This window comes from Tripterygium wilfordii, chromosome 10, assembly GCF_013401445.1.
Source record: "Tripterygium wilfordii isolate XIE 37 chromosome 10, ASM1340144v1, whole genome shotgun sequence".
NCBI classification, from domain to species: Eukaryota; Viridiplantae; Streptophyta; class Magnoliopsida; order Celastrales; family Celastraceae; genus Tripterygium; species Tripterygium wilfordii.
The window spans coordinates 5,228,864-5,253,306 of NC_052241.1; the positions used below are offsets into that span (position 1 = coordinate 5,228,864).

Sequence of the window (24,443 nt, forward strand, 5' to 3'; positions counted from 1 at the left end):
AACATAAAATCCAAGAGAATCATCAATGTTTCAATTAAGAAATTCAACTATTCTCAAAATTTTACATCCCAACCAATGCATAATACACCCAAGCTTTCCATCTTTTGAGCTCAACACCTTACATTAACAACAACAATAGAGCAAAATAATTTTTTTTCTTGAATCTTTAATACATGCTCTCTCTTTTTGTTTTCTTTGATTCTTTTTTTCTTTTTTTCTTTTTTTCTTTCTTTCGATTTTTTTTTACTTTTCATAATTTTTTGTATTTTTTCTTCTTCTTTCTTGCACTACCCGAAATACAATGCCCTTTCATCGTGTACCCAAAGCACAACTCCATTAAACTTATCAAAGTACAACAAACAAACAATCCCATTTAATTCTCCACGTACCCCAATAGTTCTCAAGAGAAGATAGAAAATTAAGTTGTCATTGAGTAAAAAGAATCCTCAAATCAAATAGGATAAAGTTGATTGGTTATGAACAAAAAGGTTTGTGTTTAGGATCAAAAAGGGTACTAGCAATAGAAACATATAAGGGTAGGCTAGAAAGGAAAAACAAACGAGTCAAAAAAGACCTACTTTCATCTCTCAAGATCAACATGATCATCATAAGAAAAGTTCATCAAGACACAAAATTCTCAAAGACATATTCGTGGTAACCGATCAAAACAAGGAATATGATATCTATTTCAAGAAGAAATTAAGCACGAAAGAAGTTATAGAATCAAAATATATCCCACTCACAAAGAATGAAATGCTCAAAATCTCACCGGGTACAAGGCTCTACAATTATGTATGTGATGAATGACACCAAGCAATTTTCTGACTTCACATGCAAGTTAATGATTCATAAAATATTCAATCCCCAAATCAAGAATTTAAGCAAATCATCTTCGGAGTAATTAGGTAGCACAAATTAATTTCATCATTGTGAATGAGTTGGAAAACTCATAAACACAAAAACAAAACACTAACTAACCTAACAGCCCATTGTCGTAGGGAATCACGATGATACTTAACATGTTCCACAAGTCTTTAAACCCTTAGGTGTCCTCATGAGGGCTCACCAGGACGATACCCACAAACATCACAATTTTTTTATTTTTTATTGAAAATAAAGGCATGAAACCCCACCCCTACACTTGAATTATGCAATGCTCTCAGTGTATAGAATCAAGAAAATATGCTAAGTTTGGGGAACACAACCTGAAACGAAGACATTTAGGAAGAAATTCCGACATAGATTTCAATGCTACACAGTCGTCGCAAAACTGTCAATTTCTCCTTCATTTGAGGTCATGGTGACAAATCATAAAATTCTACAGAAACTAGACATCTGTATCTTTCCACAAATATGTGGCTCACATTTTGGTTCATCCTGAGCTTCTCCCAGGAAAATTTTCAATTCAACACTTCTGCATATATTTTTTTTTCAGCATTTGATGCACAATTAATCAAATTCAATTCAATAGGGGATACATTTCTTTTTCTATAATGAACTAAAAATAATATATAATAAAAAGAACGAAGTTATCGGGGTGGGTTGTCTCCCACCAAGTGCTTTATTTAACGTCTAGGGGAGACGTAGCTCTTCAACTACCTAAGTTAGTGAACTTTTTTTTTGAAGGGAAATAGGAATTTCATTAAAACAACCCAGGAATACATTCAGAGATATAGATAGAGTTAATCATAGAAGGTATATCATCTAACAGAATACAAGAAGTGTGATGACGACCACAAGTTGCTAGAGCATCCGCCAGCTTGTTTTGTTTTCGAGGTATGTGTTTGAGATGATGTTCCAACACATTCGGGATACCCCGAGTGTCTTCCAACACGAATCCATGGGGAGTTAGAGACACAATCGCCCTATAAAGAGTGGCAACAATTTCAGAAGCATCACTTTCCAATTGGAAAGGAACTAGATGATGATCTCTCGCCATTTGAACACCAACAAAGAGAGCAAGGGCCTCTGTAACGCCCTTATCCGGAATGCATTACTTTTGGTATCATCTTAATCAATCTACTAATTAATTTAATTATTATATCACCAAAAATTTCGACAACACCCCCTATTAAGGAGAATGTCAATCTGGAGTCAATGCGCAGCAAATATCACAACTACATCCTCAACTCTAGGCAGGGCCTCAGACCATCTAACAATTCATATCACACAAAAAAATTCTCAAATCTAAGCAGGGCCTCAGGCCACCTAAAAAACACATCAATAATCACATAAAATCCACACAGAATATCATATAGTCGATACCACCAACGCAAGGGAGTAACCCTGCAAGTATAATCAAAATCAGGACAAATGGTCCACAACCCGATTACACAGAGCACCCTCCCAATCGTCCAACCATCCATCGACTTGGTGTATCAATTAACAGGTCTCAAACATGGAGGTTCGAATACAAGAAATACTAATATGATAGTCAATTTCTCAAACCATCTAGATTCTAATATTCTTCAGGGACCTATCCATATCACGCACGCTCTTCCTGATCCGTAACTCGGGTACCAAAACTAGACTCACCTACGAGGATGGAATAAGAAAAGAAAGGGTGAGCGAAAAACCCAGTAGGGAATAATAAAGGATGAATAACCAATATTAAGGTTGAAATATCAATGAAAGGTATAGATGCAACAATATCATAGCTAACATCATGAACAACAATACACAAATAGATAACAACACCATACGAGAACCTGATTCGGCCCACCGACCGTCCCTGTACTCAACGGGACCCTGAATAGCCCAACGGCAAACCGTATGGTGTTCCAAATATATATGGAATCTTGATCCGGCCCACCGGCGTTCCCGTACTCATCGTAACCCTGAATAGCCCAACAACAATCCACATGGCATTCAAGCACATTTAACATCAAACAAACCTAGGAGATGTACGGGTCCATACCCGACATCTATCATGCAACTACAATGCACGTCCAACATGGCTACGCAATAAGGTATGCATACAACCTACATATATAACAACTATATGATGCATGTTCAAGAATAATTCATGCTCAATAGAAGATTGAACAAGTAGGGTATGCAATATCACTCAAGTCATACAGCGAAGAAATCACAAAGTGGGGTTGCTCTCCCTTAGGTGTAATTAAGACGAGAACGAAATTATATTGAACAATGGGAAAAGATAGACATTCTTAATAGGAGGACATATTCAAAGGAAATAGCAAAAGGGTGAAACTTCCCTACCTCGCACTCCAAAAATTTGTTATGTAAACCAATACTCAACATTGAATTCTTCGGCCTCAACAACCTATTATTCGGTAAGCTCATCCTCCAATCACTATACAAACAACTTTAATTTCACATATCTAACACAAATTAACCCAATAAATCAACAAACCCTTACCTTCTCTTACCCAAAACTTTCCAAGTTCTTGAACTTCACCTACTCAAGCTTCCTACTCCAATCAACAATAGAATCTAGAAATACAAACCATAAACAAGTCTAAATCAACCTATTAAATCACTAATTTCATCTAATTTAAAGATTTTCCCCCAAATCTACAAAACTCATAAACCCTAGAATCCCAAATCACCCAATTTATAAATACTAGCTTTTAGGTTTAAAGAGACTTACCAAGATTGTAGAAACAAGTAAAAGGAAGGGATTCAAGCTTCCTTTAGGCCTCAAATGATGTAGGAACGCATGGATTTGTGTTTGGGTTCAAACCTTGAAAATTGGAACAAAAGAGGGTTGAAGAATATGAAATCTAGAGAGAGAAAATTCATAACCCAACTTGAATCACTTGAAAGAGAAGAATCTTACCTTGGTTGATGATCTTGGGTGATGGAAATGAGAGATTTGAGAGAAAATAGAGTTTAGGGTTTGTTTAGGTCGGGTATTTTTTAGAACAATTGCGAAAATGGTTGTTTTAAAATCCAGTCACTCGTGCAGGACATTGTCTGATCGATCAGAATTTCCCACTAGCCATTTTTCCAGATTCAGTTTTCGATCGATCAGAGCCCAATTTCGATCGATCAGAACGGTACACCTATACTACATTTCACATATTCTCAGCTTAAACCCTTCGTATACCCCCCGATTCACTCAGTATAAATTTCTAATGATTTTTACCCTTAAATTGACTTCAAACATGTTTACTCGACACAAATGGATATATACTCGACACGTGACATTCGTACTAGGACTCTAAATGTACGGGGCGTTACAGCCTCAATCATCGTCGAACCACCAGCCGCGTGTACATTTTGATAACCAAAGAGGTGAACTGTAATACCTTGACCCGAAAATATCAAAGATTGGCTAAACTTAAAATAAATAAATAAGTAAAAGAAATGGTTAATTCAAGCGTAAGGGCAAAATTATAATTCTGGAAATTTAGATGACACATTAGTCATCTAATAAATAAATAAAAAAAAAAGAGAAAAAAGGGAATCACACCCCATCTCTCTTTTCTTCTTTCTTCTTTCTTTATTTTGCTCTCACTTCCATCTACTCTCCACCAACCAACAGCTGTCACCTCCTAGCAACCACTTTTTAGGCCAGTTCTGGTCGCCGGCTAGCCACCATTTCTGGCCAACATTTGTTCAAGACTTTAGTTCACCCATTTAGCTCCAAATCAAGGTATTTAAGTCAAACTCTTTCTACTTTCTTTAGTTGCTGAAAATTGGGTTTTGACACATCAAAATATTGTTATTTAGGTTCAATTGAAGGAATCTACACTTGGGTAAGATATCTACAATCTTGTATTTGAATTTTGGGGCCAGATTTGGTGACGATTAATCTTAGGGTTTTATGGGTTTGAGGATAATATTTGAATATGATGAAATTAGTGATTAAATAAGTTGACTTAGACTTATTTATGATTGTATCTCTAGATTCTATTGTTGATTGGAGTTGCAAGCTTGGTTAGGTGAGGTTCAAGAACTTGGGAAGTCTTGGGTTAAGAAAAAGGTAAGAATTTCTTGATTTATTGAGTTGCCTTGTGTTAGATATGTGAAATTAAAGTTATTAGTATATTGATTTGAGAATGAGCTTACCGAATAATAGGTAGATTGAGACCGGAGAATTCAAGGTTGAATATTAGCTTTACATAGCTAGTTTTTGGAGTACGAGGTAGCGAAATTCCACCCTTTCCATTTCCAATGACTATATTCCTTCTATTGAGAGCGTTTATTTTCCTCATTGGTCATTATTATTCCATTCTCGCCTTAATTGTGCCTAAGGGAGAACAACCCTATAGTGCGATTACTTTGTTGTATGAAATGAGTGATATTGTTTAGCCTACATGTTCAATCTTCTATTGAACATGAGTTATTCTCGAACATGCATCATGTAGTAGTATATATGTAGGATTGTATGTATACAGTATTGCATAATCATGTTAGACATGCATTGTAGTTACATGGTGGATGTTGGGTAAGGACCAGTACATCTCCTAGGTATGGTTGGTGTGAATGTGGAATGTCGTTGGGCCGTTCAGGGTTCCGATGAGTACAGGAATGCCGGTGGATCGGGTCAGGATTCCATATGTACTTGGCGCACCATACGGTGATGTCGTTGGGCTGTTTAAGGTCCCGTTGAGAACAGGGATGCCAATGGGTCAAGTTAGGATCCTGTATGGTGTTGTTATTTACTTATGTTTTGGCGTACATGATGTTAGATATCATATTGTTGCATTTGTGTTTTCTTTGATAATTCAGCTCTAATATCGATTATTCATCCTCTATTATTTCCTACTAGGCCTTTTGCTCACCCTTTTCCTTTTATGTTCCTCCACAGGTGAGTCTAGTTCCAGTACCAGGGTTGCGGACCAGGAGGGCGGACGTGACATGGATAGGCCCTGAAGAGTGATAGGACCTAGATGGTTGCATACTATAGTTATGTTATTAGTACTATTTGTATTTGCATTATCAGGTTGAGATTTGTTATTTGATACACCCATTCGGTTTGTGGACTTCATGTTCTGATGCTGATTATGGTTGTAGGGTTACCCCATTGCGTTGGTTGCTTGATTATATATGTCATTGTGTGTGGAGAAATATGATGATATGAATTGTTAGATGGCCTGAGGCCCTACCTAGGTTTGAGAATTTATTTGTGATATTGATGCGCTTGTACTCCACGTTGGCATTCTCCGAAATACGGGGAGATGTTGTCGGATTATCTGGTGAATTGGTGATTGATTAAATCGTAGTATGCCTAGGCTTGATACAATTGATGTAGACATTCATGTCTATGGAATGGTCACCATGATTGGTGACATAAGATGGTACCAATAGTAGCGCCTCCCGAGTTGGGGCGTTACATGAACAATACCACAAGAGTCTCGTATAACAAAATCCTATTCCTGCACGACTCTCCTCAATCTTCCAAGAGCCATCTTCATTAATTTTATACCATCCGCGGGGCAAAGACTACGAGGAGGATGGCTGGTGATCTCAATTGTAGGGGGTCAGAAAGGATTTTTGATGCTTGACAAACAACTTGTCTTGGCTGCCAAGAGGACTCTTTAAAAGCAATGTCATTCCTTGAAAGCCAGATATAATCGCTTGGCTAAATCATTCGATTGAACAACTTCCATCAAATTGCTGATCTAGGAGCCAATGGATAGCACAGGGAGGGATCGGTCATTGATAGCAAAAGTGCAGAAATTCCAAATTTCATTCAAAACTTCACAGTCACTAAACAAATGCAAAGAACTTTCATCCTCTACACCACACAAATAGCATTGACAGTTAATATCAAGACCTCTTTGGATCAACTTTGATTTGGTAGAGAGGCTATCATGGCAAAGTCGCCAAGCAAAATATTTAATTTTAGAAGGCATCTCAAGCTTCCATAAGTGACTCCAGACCATCACATTAGGCTGGCCATGTCAAAGGGTTGGGGGACCTTTGGCTATCCACTAAGCAGACTTGACAATAAGTTTGGATTTTTAATAAGTCTCAATCCTTGTATGGCTAGAAGTGCCAAATTAAAGGTTTTCATGTCCCTGAAACCCAAACCGCTAGAAGATTGATGATTGCATAAAGTGTTCCATACTACCCAAGCGATTTTCCTCTCTTCCTCTCTCTTACGCCCCCAGATATTAAGAGCCAATCTATTTAAATCAGTGCAAAGAGATTCTGGAAATTTGTAGAGGCTCATTGCATAGCACGGAATCGCTTGAACCACGGCCTTAAAAAGAACTCCCCTCCCTGCTTGAGATAAAAAAAAATTCTTTCCAACCAGAGATTTTCCTCCAAACTCTTTCCTTAATATAGCTACACATCGCACTTCGGGAGCAAGTCACTTGTGCCGGAAGGCCCAAATATTTAGTATCCTCTGAAAGACCATACATTTGCAGTTGTGCCCAAAGACCAATCTGGTCATTAAAAGAGACGTTACGGCTAAAGGAAATAGAGGATTTCTCCGAATTAATACATTGCCCCGAGATCCTTTCATGGCAAGAGAGAATATTCAGAATTTCAACGGCTTCCGCAAAATTTGCCTTGCAAACATCCACTTTAAGTTAGTGAACTTGGAAGCCCACTTTAAGTGCATTGCCCTCATAATTGACCGAGATATTGGATTCTCTAAAAGATCAGAATATCCTTTTTTATTTTTTCCAAAAGTCGATTGTTGGATAATTTTATCTTGTAGTGCTTTCACAATGGAGGGGAACAACTTATTAATTAGTGGATAATGGCAATGACTCAAAGGCGGGAGTATGTTTACCTCTCTCATACAACGTGACTCTAAGTAGATTCATATACTCAACTTTAGTTGGACGTCCTCCTTTCTCCACAATCTCATCTTTAATGGTGAGCATATTCTCCAATGATCTCTTACCTCGTGCAGGTTCAGGCTTGAAGGTCACTTTATCTTCATTATTTTTCATTGTTAGTGTGCCTTCATACGCATCAATTGTCATCCTTGTAGTCTTCATGAATGGTCACCCCAAAATCAATGGAAGTTCTTCTCCATGACCTTGGTAATCTTGCATATCAAGTACTAGAAAATCAATTGGAAAAATTAGTCCATGTACCTCAACGAAAATGTCTGGTACTCCCTTCGGATATCAAATTGATCTATCAGCTAATTGGATGCCCAAGAGGTCTTTTTTAGCGTACTTACATTTAAGGATTCAAAGACAGAAAGAGATATTAAATTAATTGATGCTCCTTATTATTCGGATTGATCTCAGTTTGGCCAGAAAACTTTTCAACCTCCCTTCGACTCAATGCCTCCATGATTTGACCAACTTGTGCCTCCAGGTTCTGTTGACTAGTTGCCAACTGTTGCACCATGTCCTTCTATGTGGTGGTAGGTGGATTGGCTTGATTTTGAGTGTTCTTCCAAGAAAAGTTTGGATGTGCTCGGAAACTTGGATTATAAGAATTAGAATAGGGATCAAACCTTGGATTCCGATCGTAGGAGTTCATCATGTTCGCTTGCTCTTGCACAAACTTCGAGAAATCCACTCCTTAGGGGCATGTAATGGTAGCATGGCCATGAACATGGCATATGGCACATAGCTCTTATTTAATTGTATGCACATTCATTGCTAGAAGCATGTCTAACTTACTTGCAATGGCATCAACCTAGGATCATGGTGAAAAAGAGTCAGAATTACTCAGTTCATAAACATTAGCTCACTTACCTCGCACTTTCGAATGTCAAGTTTCAACCGCTAAATATCTGCTGGAGTCTTGTTCTTGATGGATCCCCCTACATAGTTATTGACTGCAGTCTTACAAGGAACTGTCAGTGCCTTATAGAAAATATGCATCAACACTAGTAAAGGTAAAGCATGATGGGGGCATTGAGTGAACATATTAGTGAACCTTTCACATGCCTCAGAAAATGACTCATCAAGTTGTTAATCAAATTGCATGATTTTGTCCCCAAAAGCATTAGTTTATGAGTTGAGAAAAACTTTTCTTAGACTTTATTTTGTACCTTAGTCCATGTAGTCAGTGAATCCGGCGTGGAAAGAATGCATCATATTGAAGTGAATGGTTTTAAGCTCATAGTTTCTAGCTGTTGTTGGAAGTGTGATGCTGAAGGAGATTTCAGAATGGTGGGGATGTCAATATATATCACCCATCCTTTCAGCTTCCACTATTTCTGCCATATTTTTGTTGTTTGTTAAGGTTTCTTCTTCACTTTTGCTTCCTTGATTCTTGTTCCTCGGTAAACCTTCAATGTCGTCTATGTAACATTGTATCTCTCCTTTCAAAGAGTGTCTACCTTGCATAAAACTTTAAAAAAAAATGGAAAAAAAACTAGTCCATGGCAATGGCGCCAAAAACTTGATGTAATAATTCTTACAAGTGTACGATAGTGTATGCAACAAGGTCAATCCCACAGAGACTAGTTTAATCTAATTATATTACTTAACTTAGAAATTAATGAGAAAAGGTAAGAGAATGGAAGAACGATTGATGTAAATAAAATAAATACGCAAGGAAGAGAAATTCAAACTTTTGACATATCAATATGAGAATAGTACTAGGGCAATGACTTCACCTAGCAATCCTATCACAAGCACTCAATTAACAAGCACATAATCATTGTTCCAAATCAAATGTTGATTCTTTCTTAGATATGTTTGTTCGTTCGTTCGCGGTGCCACCAAATATTATTAACAACAGATTAATCCTTGCTCACGGCAGTCGACAATTGATTTTCCTTAATTCTGGTTCCACTAAGATACATGAATCTGGTTTGTTCCTTAGTTTTAGCTAGATGAGCCTAATTGAGCATTCAATTGGTGATCAAGCAATCAAATAAACAATAGACTTATAGCATGAGAAATAAAGACATGAATCATGCATTGAAACAAAATTATGCATTCATTAAATTAAAATACTTCCAATATTCATACTTGGCTACATCAAGCCCTAGTAAAGAGGTTTAGTTACAACTCATCATCCAGGAAGCAAAAAAAAAATTTAGAAAGAGAAAGCGTGGAAGAGAGATGAAGAAAAGCCCTTGAAATTGATGAAATTGTTATTGGGAAGGAAGCCTTGAATCCTTAGAATCCTTGCAAAAGCATGAAGAGGATAAGAATTGCTGCCCAAAAACCTAGGAAACGAATGTGTGTTTCTAAATTTCATGGCCTCTCTTTATATACTAGGGTTTCTAAAGAGGTTTTTCCTGTTAGGTCATGTTGGAGCGCTAGAAGCAACCAAAAATAAGTGTTCTAGTGAAATTATGCAGTTTTCCACCACTGGAGCGCCGGAGCACCCAAAAATCATCCTTCTGCCATCTGAATGTGTATTTGCCTCAACTGGAGCTCCCATGAGCGCTGGAGAGGGCATGAGCACTGAAGCAGTCATCTAAGTATTTTTTAGCCCGATTCAATTGTTTCTCAGGCTCTTTGACCCGTATCTTTGTTCGAACTCTTCCTGCAATAAAAAAAATAAGGATTTAAATAGTATTGACCCAATTCCATCAAAAATTATCGAGAACGTAATGAAATTAAGTATAAAAGTGTGGTAAAATATATGCACATCAACAATCACTGCCCATCCCTTCTAAAATATGGGTAGGTATCAGTTTGAACTTTGTCGAAGGTCTTCCTATTTCTTCAGGGAAGTCGGTTCTTTTGGTTTCTGTTGACAAGCTCTCTAAATACGCCCACTTTTTGGCACTTTTCCACCCATAAACAACAGCTTCAGTAGCACAAGTCTTCCTAGATAATATCTTTAGATTACAAGGCATTCCAAAGTCTATGGTAACTAATCGTGAAACATTTTTTACTAGTTCTTCCTGTAAAAATTTTTTTGACTTGCAGGGAACCAATCTGAATTTTACCACTAGCTACCACCCACAAAGTGATGGCCAAATAGAGACGGTAAATAAGGCTATTGAGCAATATTTGAGGTGCTTTATAGGAAGTCAACCAAGTTTTGGCTGAAATGGTTGCCCCTAGCAGAATATTGTTATAATACTACACCTCATTCCAGCACTAAGCTTACTCCATTTGAGGTGGTGTATGGAAGGCCCCTACCTCGTTTGTGTGATTATGTTCCCGCACCACGGCAATTGCTTCAATTGACTCTTACCTTAAATCTAGATAAGAGATCATACAAGTACTGTAATCTCCTCAAAAGTCAAAATAGTATGAAGGCATTTGCTAACAAAAAGAGAACACCTATAACCTTCAACGTTGAGGACTTTGTATACCTGAAACTACAGCCTTACAGACAACTCTCAGTGGTGCGAAGACGAAATTTGAAGCTGGCTCCTCGTTACTATGGCCCATTTGCTATTCTCCAGAAAGTTGGTTCGATAACTTACAAATTAGATCTTCAACCCACTTCTCTTATTCACCCTGTCTTCCACGTCTCTCAATTGAAGAAGCACCTGGCTGACTCTCCTATTCTATCTATGACTCTTCCACCCGTGAATAATGATGGTCAAACACTTCCTGTGCGGCTGTGGCTGAGCTAGTCTTAGATAGACGTTTGGTGAAGAAAGGCAACACTCTAGCAGTTGAATTGTTGATCAAATAGGAAGGGCATGGATGCCTCGGAGGCAACTTGGATTGCATACAGTACCTTGGTGGAGCAATTTCCCGACCTTGTGGGCAAGGTCTTCTGATGAGGAGGGCATTGTTGAAGGATCAAGGCCACACAAGAGGGGGGTGAATTGTGTTCCCAAATTCTTATTAAGAATCCTCTTTAATAAATCTCGACACACAAAACACAACACACACAAAGGCTTGGTCTATAGTAGGATATTCTAAACCAATTCAAACAAATCTTAATAAAAAATTCAAGCAAATCAACCGAATCACTTGTATTACAAGTATGACAAGTCAAATTCCAACAGCTAGAGAAACAGAAATATTGAATTGAATACCAGGTAATAACAATGATTAGTATATAAAACAGGTAAATCGGTTTAAACGGACACAAGTTATATACATGAACAAAAGCCAATATGAAGCACACGGACTCAACTCTATTTTACAAGTTTATAAACAATGATATACATTTATATATATGGACAGATTTTGTCAAATAATCAGAGTTGTCTAAACATGAATTAAGTCTTATAAATCACCTAGATGATGTAGATCATATAATGTGGAACCAATGCAACTTGGTAAATCAATTGTAAACTATAGTTAAACTTTACAGATTTGAGTACAACTTATTTTATGCACGGATTGCACCAAACAAGTCAAAATCAATGCAATAGACAAATAACAAAAACAATAAAGGAGTAGGGTTAGAGTGTCGCAACCGGGATCACGACGCGGACCGGCGATGAAAGGATGAAAAATGATTTAGAGTCGCCACCAATTGATTTAAGTGCAATTGGACACTAAAAAATGGTCTACGAACCAGAAAATGGGTAAGGGGGTCTATTGAGTGTGGGGAAGGTGTTAGGCACCCCACAACTCCCTAAAAGATTACCTAGATTGATCTATGTACTTTTTCTTGAAAAGTTGTTTGTCCAATATATATGGTGTTTTGATTTGAAAAGATAACATTAATTAAAGAATAGGTAGGAGCTAAATGTCATCAAGTCCTCCTCCTAATTAACTTTAATTTAGGTATCTATTATTTTTACGAGTACAAATGATACCTTAATTTGAAGAGATAACATAATTAAAGCCTAGGCAGGAGCTGAATGTCATCAAGTCCTCCTCCTAATGAACTTTAATTTAAGTATCTAGTAAATTAAATTACCATTTACATTTTGTTTAAATAAGGATAGCACAATTAAAGTCTAGGCAGGAGCTGAATGTCATCAAGTGCTCCTCCTAATTGACTTTAATGTAGTATCCATTAATTTGTTTATGTGAAAATTTGGTAAAGACGCGGTTGTTGAATTGACGGATTTGTGGAAAATGATCTATGCATACAATTCTAATATCCATTCTAAACATGCATCCTAAACTAATAATCCCTAACATGCATACTAATCAATTTAAATATGCATAAATATAAATTACACTACTCTAAACTACTTTCATTATTTTTTACTATCCTATTACATGGCTTACATTTACAAGGATATACATGCCAAACATAAATAAGACAAGAAAATATACAAATAATAAAATATAAAGGTAAAAATACACATATAAATATGGCCTATGGAGCCCATTAACTGCTCAAGCCCGGTCCAATCTCCAAATGAACTCTCCGACCCAAGTCCAATCAAGTCCGGCCCATATAAAGTCGAGCCCGATCCAAACCCAACAAGCAAACACAAAAATGGGTCACATGGGTGTCCAAACATGATATCAAGTTCAAATTAAATTTACATATTCACATACACACATAAACTCATATATACACATAACCACATGTAAACCCAAACCGTGCCATATACACTTGCCAATAAACACCCAAGCAATATTCTTATATACACACATAAACATATAAACTCATATACATGCATACCCTTATACATATATATATATATATATATATATATATATACTCGGGCCATATATACATATATACATGGAGACCAAAACCTTTTATCAACCTAAACCGAGAGCAAACCAAATGTAAAACTAGAAACCTGTACCAAAACATTTAGCTAATACTGGGAGCAAACCAAGCATTTACATCATTGCATTTGGGGAGAACAACGTTAGAGGCAAACCGGTAATGAAACCAGAGTAAACAATCGTGAACATGGACATCGAATAAACATGGACATAAAAACCAGATTTCAAAATCAGCGAGCATAGGTTCATGTTTTATTCTAATCGATCAAACAGCACGAACCACATAGATCGAGGCAGAATCCTAAACAAAAATAGGGAGCAGATCCGATTTCATCAAAGCGTAGAATAACCACATAGATCAACTAAACTAATCAGTGAACCACATAGATCAAGGCAGAATCCTAAGCAAAACAGAATCAATCACCTCTGTTTCTCTTTTCTTGTTCTCTGTCCGGTGAGTGTGCTTGTGAGGCTGCTTCCCTCTCCTTTTGCTCTCTCCAACTTTTTTTATCTCAATCCTCCCGAAACCTTCTTCTTTTTTCTTTTCTTCTCTGCGTGGTGTCTCCCTTTCTCCCAGCTCTCTTTTTCCCCTTCAATTGTGTTGTACCGCTCTCCCTATTGTTGGCCCCCTTTTCTTAGTTATGTGGCTGCCCCCTCTCTCCCACAATCTCTCTTTCTTTTATACCATATCCCTATAAAACCCTATTTCATCCTTTTACCAAAATGTCCCCCCAAACCCTATTTATTTTTTCCTAAGAAACTAATATTTTGGTATTTTCCAATGTTTTTGCAAAAACCTTAAAGGTGTCACCTTTCCTTTTTAAAAGGTTTTATTTATTATTTTATTTAATTCTCCTATTTTTTAGATATTTTCTAGGGTTTTGTTGTATTGGGTTTGGATTTGAATTTTTATGAGCTTATGACCCAAGAAATGGGCTTTAGGATTTTTGCATGTTTGTGGGTCCAAGAAATAGGTTTTGATTTTTTTTTGTAAGTTTACGGGCTCAAGAACGGGCTTTTAAATTATTATTATTATTATATTTTTTAGTTTTTCTATTTTTCTATTTTTTTTGGGCCGGACGAAAACCGGGTACTACATAGAGAAAAGCAAACAACGATTTATAGTGGTTCGAAAACTTCATCAAATCCTCCTACATTTACTCCCTAAGCCCCATTTCTTATGAGTTCAATCTACTATTGAAACGGTGATTTTCCGGAGTTCACCACCGAAACTTAGAGGTTTTCATAAGTTAACCCTCTTAACTTTTACACACGTGGTTTTAAAGGTAAACCACAAAACTTTCTCACATGAACACCCACAAAGAGTTTACAATGAAGCACAAGTTTCCACTCAAAGTGTTTGGGAACTCTCAGAATAGTATATAGTGTAAGGCTTCACGGGAAGAGAGAAAGAAAGCTTGATGTTTTAGTTTAGAGTATTGTAAGTGTAAGAAATTTAGCTAGCTCTTCCAAGTCCTCTCAAGGTCTCCACGGGTTGCTCTATAGGTCAAGCTTGATATGGCAGCTAGGATTTTGAACCCTTAATCTTCTCTTCTTGATTTCCAGAATTTGCTCCTCTTTGATTCTCACACGTTTTTTGACTGTCCAAAATAGGAACTAAGCATCTCCAATTTTGACTTTGATAGCTCCATAATGAGCATATATTTCACTTCCAAGAAATTTGCAATATGTCCCATATTTAGCTCTTGAGAGGATCTTCCATTTGAATTCAAAATAACTCCAAATCAAGTCGGCAATAATGTCTTGATTCATCTCTTCAAATTCTGAACTTTTTCCTTGCAAATATCTTTGGAACATGTGACAAAATCAGCTTCTCTTGACTTGTATGGAAAGAAAGCTCCGCAATCTTCTCTCAATTAGACACAAATTTGACACTTTAAAGTAGGAATTCAGCTTTGAATTTTGCACTTGTAATTATGATAACACAATCAACTTCAAATGGACAAAGTCTTCTCTCCAAATTTGGAAACCTCCTTGAATTCGGACCTTCTTTATTTATAGAAGAATCAGCCGCAAAATCTCCTCTGTTCAAGACTTAATTTGTTTCCCTTAATGTACAAATCCAGCTCCTTCAATTCAGCTCCAAAAAGTCTTCTTTCCTCCTTTTAAATTCACACGCCTAGCACTAATTCAATCCCTTAAATTTTGGCTGCACATTTTGGAAAGCGTACCTCCTCCTTTATTCTCATAATATTTCCAGGTCAACTAGTATCCATTTGGGAATTGAATCTTCTCCTTGTAATATAATCTCACGCCTAGCTTGATAAGGAATAAACTTGTAGCTTTTATCTTTGCAATGCTTGATTATTAGTTGAACTTTGTTGAACTCCACTTCAATGAATGCAACTCTACTTCTACTTAGCTAACTTGGCACTTTCCATAAATAGGTTGAACTTTCTAATTTTAGAACAACCTTTTCTAGTGGATTTAGCAAGGTGCTTAGATATTTCTTAGCACGTCCTAGGTCTTCCAAGACAGTTCCTGAATTGCCGGAAAGATTTATTAAAATCTAAACTTGAAATAATCTCAAAAATGCTTATAAACTCGTTTGAACTTTATGCTTGAAACATATGTTAATATAATTCAAATAATCTATCTTTGTACATAGAGCATTATAAGCATAAACATTTAGCAAATGAATTGTTGAATCAAGATGTAATCATAGTCGAAACATTAAACATGTATTTTGAAAAACAACCATCAAAACATGCTTTTTCACATTCTAAGACATATTCAAGTCAAGCATATTCACACATATTTTGACACACAATCATGAAAAACACAATTTGACCTAGACACTAAGTCTTGGTCCAACAATTGTCACATGCATCAACTAATAATCTATTTTGGTCGTACTTTTATTGTCGTAGGGAGAACCGTTGGATGATGAAGGGAAATTGATGGTTGTTTGTCCTACTATTTATATAGTGTTTTGTCCTTAGGGGAGTCGTTGAATATTTGGATTGTTATGTTGAACTTGGAGAGCCACCTCTCTCGAATAGGCAATCCTTATTTGTTATTTCCATAGTTGTTATCCTGGATTCTGCTATTGTAACTATGGATCGTTTATATTCGGTAATCTATTTACAAGTCTTCTGCTAGAATCAGTCTTGGTTCCATTTGTGTGTACTGTTAGTTACCTTGTTGGGCAACACCTATTCACATCTGATTCAACAAAATATTATTTGAAATCATAAAACAAAACAAAAATCCTTGAAATCATTCACCTAAACCTTCCAAAAATTCTTTGCAATTCTTCACCAGACTTTATTTTATCTCTTATTTTTAAACACAATAGGATCCATGCACTTACCTTTGCTTGAATGAAGATGAAAAAGAGCATAAGATCAATTTTCTCTCAAAATAGCACTCTTATTTTCCCCTTCTCTAGCGCTCCTCTCTTGCTTCTCTTTTTTTTTTTTTGTTTATAATGAAAACCTAATATTTTTGAAGGTGTGGGCCTATTAATCAATGGACCTTTATTATTAAAGGTTCCAAGGGCCCAAACTTGATTTGGAGTTTGGGTCCTTTCAACTCTCTATGATTCTTATGGTGGGTTGTCTTGTGGAGGAATTTTGCTTTGTTTTCATGTTAATTTTCAAGGGTTCTCTGCTTCATTCTCTTTAGTGTTGGTCTAGTTCTTGGACTTTGTAGTAGGCTGGGCCTTGTCTTCTTGCTCCTTTTTTTCATGTATCGGTGTTCGGCTAGAAGGCTGTCTTTTTTCTTGTATGTTTGCTTTAGGGTTTGTTTGGATTGATGTTTTAGAGAGTTAAGTAAGGAGGGTTAAGAATGGTGGAGTAACTCTACCTTATTTGGATTGTAAGAAAGAGCGTTAAGTAGAGGAACTTTCCCTCTCATTTAACTCTCACACTCTATATTTTGTAACCCCTCAATTTGGAGGGTTTGTGAGGTGAGAAAAAATTTTGTTTATAATTTCCATAATCATGCATAAAGTTTTTTCATTCATTTCAACTTAACTCTCTTTAACTCTACCTCCTATATATCTAAGTAAGGGTGAGTCAAGGTAATCACCCTCCCATAACTCCCTCTCACTTAACTCTCCTTTTATTAACTCTACTATATTCTTTATTTTGCAATCCCAACAAAGCCTTAATCTTAATAAAATCTCAGACATATCTTTAGAAAAAAAGATCAGTTGAACTCTTCGGTTCTTCCTGACTTGTTAATTTTATTTTATTAAATTTAATATGATTCTTAATTTTTAGGGGCAATTATCAATAAGGACATAATCCCTTATAAACCCAAGTTGATCGAGAAGGAGAATTAAGGGGGTTAGTGAACTCATTATTCAAAAGTATGGCCTTGGTAGATGCGGGTTTTGTATGGTCAAAGTAAGGAAGAGACTAGCATCTTGATAATAAACTGACTGAGAGGGACGCTGGGTATGTGGCTTTGTGCTGTGCAGGAAATAAATATTAATTAATACAGTGAGTCATTTCTTTACAGTGAATCATTGGTTGAAGGAAAGATGGGGGAGGGAGGGAAGGGAGGGGGAGACAAAAGGCACGTAATTAAAGGAGGCGAAAGAAATGTATCACATGTATATCTAAAAAAACGCTGAAATGTTCTTTTGGTCTCTCTCCTTCTCCTTCATGCTCTCTCTCCATCTCCTTCTCCCCCTTCTCTTTCATATGTTTTATTTATATATGAGAGGTCGGAAAGCGTGTGGTGACAAACTCCAAGGAGAGGAGGAAGGAATTATAGAAGAGAGAAAGAAAGAAAGAAAGAATAGTCAAGTAGTAGTGTAGTGATGCGTCAAGTCATGCTCATGGTGTTGGCAGTGTCCCATAAATGCCATGACATCGAGTAGGCTAAATCCCTCATATTATGCAATCAATGCATTCAAGGACAGGATATTATACAAGAACCGGTGTGGTGTATATATATGTATATTTATTGGGATCTACAGTGATAGTAATAGTAATAGAAGGACTGGAGGAGGAGGGAGGGACAACCCGAAATAAATGCCAAGCCTTGTTTCTTCTCTTCTTTGGTTTGTCGTAATGCGTGCAACTGTCGGGATATCTCCCTACCTTTAAAACCGTTCCCTTTCATCTCATGTCACCTCACCCATCCCAATACCATGCTATGCAATACTAGTTCTATTCTCTCTCTCTCTCTCTCTCTCTCTCTCCCTCTATTTCTCCTCCTTCTTTCTCTATTTCTCTATAGTATCAGTGCACTTCCAACCCGATAAATTAAATTCCAGACAGAGAAAATACTTGGATTCTACGAAGAATAATACTTGCACCCTTTTGCGTTTTTGGTGCACCATTTTGCACCAACAACATAGTAGCAAAAGTGTTGTTGGTGCACCAAACAACATTTTTTTTATTAGAATTCTAAGATAATTTTTGAACAATTTTATTACCGTTTCAGAATTGTTGTACAATGGATAATTTTGGGACCATTTTGGTTTAGATAGCATTTATATTCTCCGCTTTTCATTAAAATGGCCATAATAACCACAACTTCTCTATATCATTCTCCCTTTCTCCTTTAATAATACAAGTAATTGACTTGTATTGTTTTTGTTTTGTTTTCTTTTAAAAATATTTAATTTTTATTTATTTGTTGTGATTTATGCCAAATGTTAAAATATACATGAGAATTTTTTTATAAAATATGTTAAACTATTTTAAATAAAAATAGATAATATTCTGCACGTAATTTGTCACAATAATTTTAATAGGATATATGCTACAAGTAAAAATACAACCAAACACTATTAGCAATTAGGCACCATTTAAACTCCAACATTTAAACTACTAGCCTTAATCTAGCGTAAATGCTACTGTGAAAATTGTCCAAAGACCCTTAATAATGTAGAATCAACCAAAATATAATGTGAAATAAAAATTATAATTAGATCATTGCCAGTAGAGTCTGGTGTGTTTAATGTGAGTTCCGAGGCCCTCCAGTAGGTCATCTACTGCAGGGCCTGCATTAGAGCCATTAGTGACTCTAATAATTTTTAATAAATTATCAAAAAATTGTAAATGTAAAGTATTTAGTGTATAGATTAACGTCATATATTTTTTTCAAGGCGAAAAAACTAAATTCAGTGAGAAATGATAAAAAATTAAATAGGTGTCTGAATCAATGGTAGAAAGTGCTTCACATTTATATCAATCTTTTGTCAACAAATTCAATTTTTTGTCCCCAAAAAAACCATGTGATGATGATCTAAACAATAAAAATATTACATTTATTATTTTTAGGCATTTTCTTTAAAAAAAATTGATGGCTCAAATGAGCCTAATGCAGGAGGTAGAAAATCTACTGCAGACCCCCCCCCCCCCCCCCCCCCCCCCCCCCCCCCCAATTTGGTTTAATGTGAGCAGTAGGTGCTTTTGGATTATTATCTTATACGTATGCATGGCATGGATGATACCGCTGTGTATATGTATTCACGTATCCATGCGTCATGTGTTGAATATGAGAGAGAGAGGGGGACAGGAATACTGGGACTATGCATTCAAAGCCGAAGTCATCATTGCAAAGTACGTCATCATTGTCATGCAAAAAAAATACTGCAATTTTTTTTCTCTCTGTCAATTTTTTCTTGTATTTCTTGCGAGTAACTAAGATTTTTAATGCACGAGAAAGAGCTATATCATGATCATTTAAATAGTATCACTGTAATTGCGGCACAACCCAAATTTAAAAAGCATTTTCCTCTTCGAACGGCCTTTCATACACACAGAGGCGAGAGAGAGATATGGTTGTCTCTCTTTAATTTTTTTTAACAAATACCGCTAAGAAATATGTTTCTCGTTGCAATTGAATATTGAACACACATATGTCTAATCCAATCGATTATCAATCGAGTCATCTTTCGTTGGTACCCAAAAATTTGTTTGGGTATGCCTTTGTGCCCTAAAATAAAATCATGGATCCTAGGAGAAGATTCCATATTATATATGGTCAACTAGGACGTTCGTCAGTGATCATCATACTGGTATTAATTATTTAACCAATACAAACTGCATCACGGAGTAATAATTTTTTTTTTATTACTGGTTAAACCAAAAGGTTTGGAAAATTTGAAGACGCAAAACCACACCAGCTAACGGCATTGTTGTGAGTGTCTATGACTAGAAACACGTTTTATTTCTCAAGACCCAATCACTAGATGTTAAGATGGACATAAATGGTAAAAACTAATGGAAAGAGACATGGAGGTGGATATAACAAAAATGGTCCGTAAGAAAACAAAAGCTATATATATATATCCATGCATATATATGATCCGGACTCTTTAAATAAAAATTTCTTCAAGTACATATCTCTCTTCCTTTCTTTTCTTAACGGGGAATCCCTTCCCTTCGAAGTTCATAACCCTGCAGATCGATCAAACATTACATCAAGATGATAAAGGCTTCAGAAAATAATGAGTACTGAGCGTGTAGACAAACCAACACTAACTGGGATAAAAAAAAACAGCTATAAGGCAAATTCAGAAGCTGGCGGTCATCATGACCAGACTAAAGCGTAGAATTGGTATATAAAGACACAACAGAGTCAACACTCAACAGTACTACTGGGAATTTGTGTCCTTTCTAGTTTTGAATTTATGTTAATCGTATGAGACATGTGACGTCCATGAATTCACTTGAATCCTCTGCATCCAACTTAACAACATTTAACTCAACAGTTACGATATTTGAGATCCCAATTGTCGAAATTTTTTACTTTTTGGTATTTTTAAAAAAAAATTCTCTCTTTAAACAATACTAATACATCATAATTAGTGATATATATATATATATATATATATAATTTTGTTAATAGTCGATGGTGCTTCTAAACTTGAGTAATTACATTCCCTCAAAAGGAAGAAAAAGATCACAAGATTTTCAAATTTTAATTAACTATTTATCGGCAATATTTGCTTGGACGTCATCCATCCTCTTGTTTGTTTGTTTTTTTTAAAATCTTTCTCTTCATTTATTTATCTAATTGTATAAATTAATTAAATAGATGACAATTAACGAAACGGAAACAATTAAAAGGGAGGAAATTAAAAGGACAGGGAAAAAAAACCTGCTGGTGCTAGGAAGGATTAATGGTGCTGCAGCGATCATCTCCTGCAGCAGCTCTGGGTTGGTGAAATGGGCCGATGTTTGCGGAGACATTCATAGCTAGAAGGCTTGCATCGTAGGCGCCGTTATTGTTGCCCATTATCTGGTGTTGCTGCTGATTATGTTGATGCGCGTGTTCCCTTGGGAAGAACTGGTGGTGATAGTGATGGCCCCCTCCACCACCGCCTCCACCACCAATGAGGTTGCTGATCTGGTGGTTGTGGTTGTGATTAGATGCGGCTGCTGCAGCTGCGGCGATGAGGCCAGCCTGGCCTGTGATGCCTAAACTCTGATACTTGGAGAGTTCGGACTTGGCGCAGGTGAGATCCATCTGGAGTTGGCGGAGCTGGTGCTGGAGCAGAGAAATGACCCCCACACAGCCATAGACAGGGTCGCGGAGGCGCATGTCTGCCTCGTAGGCCAGGGAGTTGACAGCATCTTCACGCTGGCAAGGGTGCAACTCGTTTAGCAGCTTGGTGACGTTGCTTGCCCCGAAGACTTTGTGGACGTTGGCAAACTTTTGGGGCTGATCCGGAGGGAAGTATGGAGCGAACACGCACTCCGGTTGGCACTTCCGTCTGAGGAACTTGCAAGCAGCGCACGGAGAGTTGGATGAAGATGCCATCAAATTAACTACTGATCATCAAATATTACATGTATTAATTTTAGTGAGAAGAAGAATAGAGAGAAACAAAATAATTTACAATCTCATATTTAGGGTTTCACATAAAAGGAAGTATTTTCGACTTATGAGATCTAAGAAATTAGTCAGTGGAGTATGATGTATGAATTGCAAATCGATAATTAATTTATATGAAATTAATAATAAATTCAAAAGAAGACTTGTGCACAGAAGAATCTTGGGATATATTCTCTGAAATGATCGAAATTCCTAGCATGGAATTGATGGATTAATCTTGAATGGAGGTTTTAGAAATCCTATACATGTGTGTGTGTGTGTATATATATAGATATATATATATATATATGTATGTATGTATATATATGTGCATAAACTAACTAAACCCAGAAATCATATATGATGATGAGACAGCTTAATTAGCTGAAAATGAAAGCAAACGGAATGAAAGGTTTATTTTTGGGAGTGGATTGGATCTCGTGAAGACGTCTCTCTCTCTCTCTCTCTCTCTCTCTCTCTCTTCTTAGTTTTCAATGCTTTGAAAGGTTTCACAGAGCAGATCTTGCTTGAAATTCACAAAAATATTATATTTTATCATAGTAGATTATAGGTTGAAACTAACTTTGGAGATGAAGTACGAAAGATCTTGGGATGAATAAACTTGTTATTTTATAATATTTATATGCTTGAAAAGGAGCAACTAGCTGGTTGAAAGATATCAATATAGGCAATGGTGGAATTTAATTTTTAAGGAAAGAGAGACGGCATATATATATATATATATATATATATATATGTATGTATGTACGTATACTCAGTTCAAACTGCGAGGAGAAGATATGCTGAGAAGAATGAATGGTTATTGTATATAGCTGATCCCTTCCTTTTGCCTTTGGAAGTTAATTGAAATAATTTTTTTTCTGTCATGTAAGAACTTAAAGATAACTTGCATAAGATTTTGAAAAATGAAAGAGAGATCAGATACAAGAGTTTGGTGTGACACTAGATCAGTTGAATAAAATTTTGAAAAATAGAAGAGAGATTAGATACAAGTTTGGTGTGACCTGCAGGAGCTGGTGAGATTTTTCTGCAGTGGAAATCAAGCCTCTCCCCCGTTGAAAAGAGGTAGCTAGTGAGCAAAAGCTTCCTTTTGACCACCTCAAACTCGCTCTTTCTGCCTTGACTGCTATAACTTTTCTGATCCCTTTTATGTCGTTGGGAATGTCAAAGAGATCTAACAAAAGTGTGTGCAAAGTTTATTCTCTCTCTCTCTATTTCTTCGCCGGAAAACAAATGGCATGCAACGTGCATATAAAGATGGTGATGAATAGGCGCGGCTAAGGTGTAGGGGGAGATCACAGACACACAGAGAGAGAGGCTAAGACCCCCACAAGAAGAGGCGAAGGAGACGCGGAGGAGATGCAAACTCTTTCTCTGTTTAATTTGTATGGTGTGTGTGTGAGTGTGTACGAGAGAGAGAGAGAGAGAGACAGAGTTTTGTTTTATTGTCATAGCTAAAAGGCCAAAGCTAGGAGTAGTAGCTGTGTTTGTTCTCATTCTTATTTACTATCTGCTCAGACCCTTTCAGAGATTTGGAGCATGTTGTGTTACTTTGACATGACCTTTCATTCATCTTTTCCTCTGCCACACCCCACCCAACCCCACCGGTATATAATACAATCTCTCACTCTCCCTTTCTTTTTGTCTTTTTGTTTTTCTTTTAAGAAATTTTTTTTAATAGTGAATGCATTCATTACGGTATTAATTTGCCCCCGTTTATGAACTTAAATTTTTGTTCCCAAGGCATGAAATATTAGATACTGTGAAACTTATGACACATGGACTGGGGTAAATATAAGAGCGATATTGTAATTATATATATATATAGTCCTAGCTAAAATATTTTAATTACAAATACTTCTATATATCAAAGGGTTTAGGGTTTATGGGGATTTTTTTGAATTCAGACTTCTCACTCTAGAATATCTAGCACTCGCATGACAAGCGCATGGGAGCGTGTGACAGGTCCTCAGCCAACAATTCGATGACAATGACAGTTGCCTTCCTGTCCTCCATCCAATTGTGCACACAAAGTCTCGATTTTACCTTAGTTGTTTGAAATCTTTCTACTTCAAACTAAGCTCAAGCTCTTCTCTCTATTTTCTAATTTGTCAGAGGGAGTGTGACATACCATATGGGTTGTGAAACTAGTGCAGG

General features: G+C 36.5%; 1 protein-coding gene and 1 long non-coding RNA gene across 3 annotated transcripts; one reads left to right on the forward strand and one right to left on the reverse strand.

Moving 5' to 3' along the window:
* Window positions 1-4,440: 4,440 nt before the first annotated feature.
* LOC120008116 lies at window positions 4,441-5,954 on the forward strand. The gene is made up of 3 exons (XR_005470295.1): window positions 4,441-4,621; window positions 4,699-4,724; window positions 4,876-5,954. It is a non-coding gene; the product is annotated as an uncharacterized LOC120008116 (long non-coding RNA).
* Window positions 5,955-20,640: 14,686 nt separating this feature from the next.
* Window positions 20,641-23,705, reverse strand: LOC120007943 (protein ASYMMETRIC LEAVES 2-like). Of its 2 annotated transcripts, none has more exons than XM_038858436.1 (3): window positions 23,291-23,705; window positions 21,549-22,219; window positions 20,641-20,845 (listed from the first exon to the last, which is right to left on the reverse strand). In XM_038858436.1, exon 2 carries the CDS (start codon window positions 22,209-22,211, stop codon window positions 21,558-21,560), a length of 654 nt encoding a protein of 217 aa, XP_038714364.1. In that variant the 5' UTR covers window positions 22,212-22,219; window positions 23,291-23,705; the 3' UTR covers window positions 20,641-20,845; window positions 21,549-21,557. The 2 variants fall into 2 exon arrangements, with proteins under 2 accessions (XP_038714364.1, XP_038714363.1); XM_038858435.1 differs by having other exon boundaries at window positions 21,549-22,222.
* Window positions 23,706-24,443: the final 738 nt, after the last annotated feature.

Bases quoted from the DNA above. Each gene is read 5' to 3' on its own strand.
- LOC120007943 (XM_038858436.1), bottom strand. From the start codon at position 22,211: ATGGCATCTTCATCCAACTCTCCGTGCGCTGCTTGCAAGTTCCTCAGA.